Raw genomic sequence first — 4,114 nt, 5'->3', positions numbered from 1 at the left:
ACAGTTTATATGAAAATTGCAAATTTTATAAATTTGTTCTTATCCTGGAATTTAAATTACTTAATAAAACAAAATAATTAAAATGTTCATTACCAATAGAGTATATGCTCATTACCAAAATCAAAGTTGTTCAATTACATCACTTACAAGAAAATATTAAACTGGAGTAAAATAGTTGAACAAAATAAATTCTTACTTGTTATTTTTTGCCAACCTCATAGCTACATTAGTATCAAAAAATGTTAAAAACCTATCATACTTTTAAGAAACATGTTGACCACCACGTTGAGTGCCTTGAACACATTCATCATTTGAAGGAGCTGTAACTTCAATTCTTCTTGAAGATGGTACAGGAACTTGAACAGGTTTTGGAGGCAACTGAACATTTCTTGGAGGTAATTGAACATTTGTTGAAGGACCTTGAACATTTCTTGCAGGAACTTGAACATTTCTTGGAGGAACACTTGAAGAAGCATGAGCATTACTTGAAACATTTAAATCCTTCTCCTGGGTACAAAATATTAAGCATTATCATAAATATAATATACGTATAAAAAATTATAAATGACATTTAAAAAGAGTAAATAAACCTTAGCAAGAGCAGAAATATCTTCATCAAAAGATAAACTGGATCCAAAAGAACTTTAAACAGCATCCTATAAAAAATAATACAATTAAGCAACAAAACAATAATACAAAAATTATATTTACATAATGGCAATAATTTTTAAAATAAAAACAAAAGAAATTAAAAAAAATAAATACCTGATTAAAACCATTAAAACTACTTTCATTAGAGTCATTAGAACAAGAAGGAACCTTTTCTACAGAAGATGTCTTCCTAGCAACCTAAATTATAAAAAAATAAAAAATGATCATTCATGAAAACATAAATGAACAAATTTGTGAAAAAAAGAATTATAAAAATATTACCTTAGAAGGTGGATTTTTCAGTATAACCAGTTCATTAGAATCACACATAGAATTAGCATAAGAAACAGGAAATCCATTCTCATCCAATTCCTAAAACAAAGAAAATAAACATTAGTATAAAACCAAATGATCAAATATGAAAACTTTTATGTTCAATAGTACCTAAACTCCTGCTTGACCTTTAGCCCTCATGTAAGGTGTATATGATGACTTTCTCTTCCTCCAATTACCCCTAGCTTTATTACACTCCTTTTATACAGTACTTTTAGGCCGTACATTTCTCTCACCAACAAGCCTTTTTTTTTGAGGATCATTAACTTCATGATCAACAATTTCAATACCTTCAGCAGCCTCATTGAAATCAATTGTGCCCCTAACACTCTCAACTTTGTCTTTTAAAATATTAAAATAGAGGTCAACTTCAGCTCTTGTAGGCAAAGAATTTTGACAACTAGTTACCAACTTCACAAAATTCCTTAATGTTTGTGATCTCCAAACAGTAGAGGACACCAAATTAGTTCTTGAAGAAGGTTTATCAACAGTAGTATGAGTACACATTGCAGCCTTGGTCCAACGTTTCATAATATACTCATCCGGAATCTTAGGTACACAATGTAAATGATATACACGAAGTGAATGAGAACATAATAATCCCATTTCACTAAAGTACATGCATGTGCAGCATATAGCATGAGTTTTCTTGTTGAAAACAACTTCATGCCTAATCATATCTTTACCAGATCTCCATAAATAGTATGAATATTCAGGAAAATTAAGACCAACATCATAATGTTCATAAGCAGTACCCTTAATGAACTCTTCTTCAAAATTAATATATGCTTGAATGGTGTACAAAGACTTAGCATGAACTAAAATGCTAATATGAGCAAAAGCAAGATGACGATTACCCCTCAATGTATTATAATCATTTCCATTCTCTTTGCTCCTCCACTCAGAGATTACATCAAGAAAAACATGGTAAAAGTCACACAAACCTTGTGTCTTATTAAGCCTTTCCGAAACAGATTTATTTTTAGTTTCACTTCTTTGAGATGATAAAACACCACCAGACCAATGCTTCTTAGAATATGCTGGACACCACATCTCTTTAATCTTGTACAAATCACACAACCAATCATCTTTTTCACATTGATATTTCGTTAACATTCTGCATAAAACATATGATCATTTGATGATGTATAAATGAACAAATTTAGTAATAAAATGTACATATATACAAAACTAAATGATCATGTTAGTAAACTAAAATGAACAAATTTGAAAATAAATATTATATTTAATAATAATTAAAATACCTTTTCCAAAAATGTTCAAATTCAGCAGGGGTTTCACAATACTTCAGCAAATAACCAAACAAATCTGTAAATCCATCCAAAGCTCTCAAAGCCCCAATATGCTTCTTTGAATTTTGCTCAATGTGCCAAACACAAAGACGATGATGCACACTTGAAGGAAATACATTCCGAATACCGGCTGCAATTGCTTGAGCTTGATCTGTCATAATTGTGATAGGACTTTTGTTTCCCATAGATTTCAAGAATGTATCAAAGAGCCACACAAAAGATTCGGTTCGCTCATTGAAAATAAAACCCATACCAAACATGAGGTTATTAGCATGATGATTCATACCAACAAATGGAGCACAAATCATTCCGTATTTATTTGTCCTATACGTAGTATCAAAAACCAGCAAATCTCCAAAATACTCATAATCTCTCTTCATCTGACCATCACGCCAAAAAAAGTTAACTAAACACCCATCATCATCTTGTTCAAAATCATAGTAAAAGTCAACTTCATCAAGTTGTCTTTTAGCAAAGTATTTGATCAGTTGATGACTATCACAACCATCAAGTAAAGCTCGTTTTTCAGCAGATAAAGCATTATAGGCATCAGATCTCGTAAATCCTAAATTAGGAGACCCACCAACATCCTTCTTCATTGCCCTCAAAGCTGCAGAAACTTTAACTCCACTACACCTTAATGTAGACATGAATTGTAAATTTTCTTTAGAAACACTCCTTTGAGACCTTAACAAATGTCTTTTTTCAAGAGGAATCATATGATGATTATGTTTCATGTAATGCTTTGTACATGTCCATAAACCTGAACGATCAATCTTAAACTGAATAAAAGCCAAACAACCAGTTCTTATATCAAGTCTCTCATAAGCCCTTTTATTCTTTGCCTTTTCATCCTTCCAACCTTCATTGCAACAAACAAATCTTTTCATCTTCAAAGAGCCATCATTTCGAGGTTTACTTTTATCAATTCTAATACCAAAGCCATGCTTAAAAGCATATTCATTATAATTATCATAAGCTTCTTGTTCAGAAATAAAATCTTTATAAAGTAACTCTGATTTAGTTGCTTCTTCAAACAGAATTTCATCACTAGCACCCACTGCATAAGTTTTAAAAATGAACATAATGAATAACAGATATGTACAAATACAAAATAATACATATATAAATGATCAATTAGCATTATCAATTTGATCAATAATTAAATAAAATAAAGTACTGAATATTTAAAATATAATTTAGTATGAATAATAATGATCATTTAGAATTATACAAATGTTCAAAATAATAAAAATACAGAAACAAATAATAACTAATAAACATAAAGTACAGTATAATGAAATTATAATACATAGTAGCGTAAAACAGCAATCAAAATCAAAATTGACAAATAAAACTAAATCAGAGACAAAATCAAATAATTATACAACAAATAAACATAAAATAGCAATCAAAATCAGAGTACTCAAAATCGAGCTAAAACAGAGACTAATGTGATCTAAAACAAACACAATTTAATCAAACAAATCACATTCATAAAGCAATTAAAACAAAAGCAAAATAAGTCAAAACAACTCACATTGATCATAATCAAACAAATCACATTCAAAAAACAACTAAATCAGAACCAAAAATAATCAAAACAACTCACATTGATGATAATCAAGCAAATTACATTCATAAAACAACTAAAACAAGAGCAAAATTGATCAAAACAATTTACATTGATCAACAAATGAATTAAGCAATCCAGTAGAAGACGGAAAAAGAACTTCACAATCACGATCAAACTCGGAAATCGAAGAATGTTGAAGTTCACAATCACGATCAACATCAACAATCATGAATTCATCCAT

At 29.7% G+C, this 4,114-nt stretch overlaps 1 protein-coding gene across 1 annotated transcript; it reads right to left on the bottom strand.

The window, feature by feature from the left end:
* Positions 1–261: 261 nt before the first annotated feature.
* On the bottom strand, positions 262–4,114 carry LOC145590731 (protein FAR1-RELATED SEQUENCE 5-like). Its single transcript, XM_081647130.1, has 6 exons — positions 3,982–4,114; positions 2,250–3,357; positions 1,192–2,101; positions 934–1,023; positions 766–849; positions 262–507 (listed from the first exon to the last, which is right to left on the bottom strand). Exons 1-6 carry the CDS (start codon positions 4,112–4,114, stop codon positions 262–264), a joined length of 2,571 nt encoding a protein of 856 aa, XP_081503256.1.

The sequence above is a fragment of the Chenopodium album genome, chromosome 18 (assembly GCF_948465745.1).
Source record: "Chenopodium album chromosome 18, dcCheAlbu1.1, whole genome shotgun sequence".
NCBI classification, from domain to species: Eukaryota; Viridiplantae; Streptophyta; class Magnoliopsida; order Caryophyllales; family Amaranthaceae; genus Chenopodium; species Chenopodium album.
The sequence above is the reverse complement of the archived record's forward strand: the minus strand, read 5'-3'. Positions and strand labels throughout refer to the sequence as shown.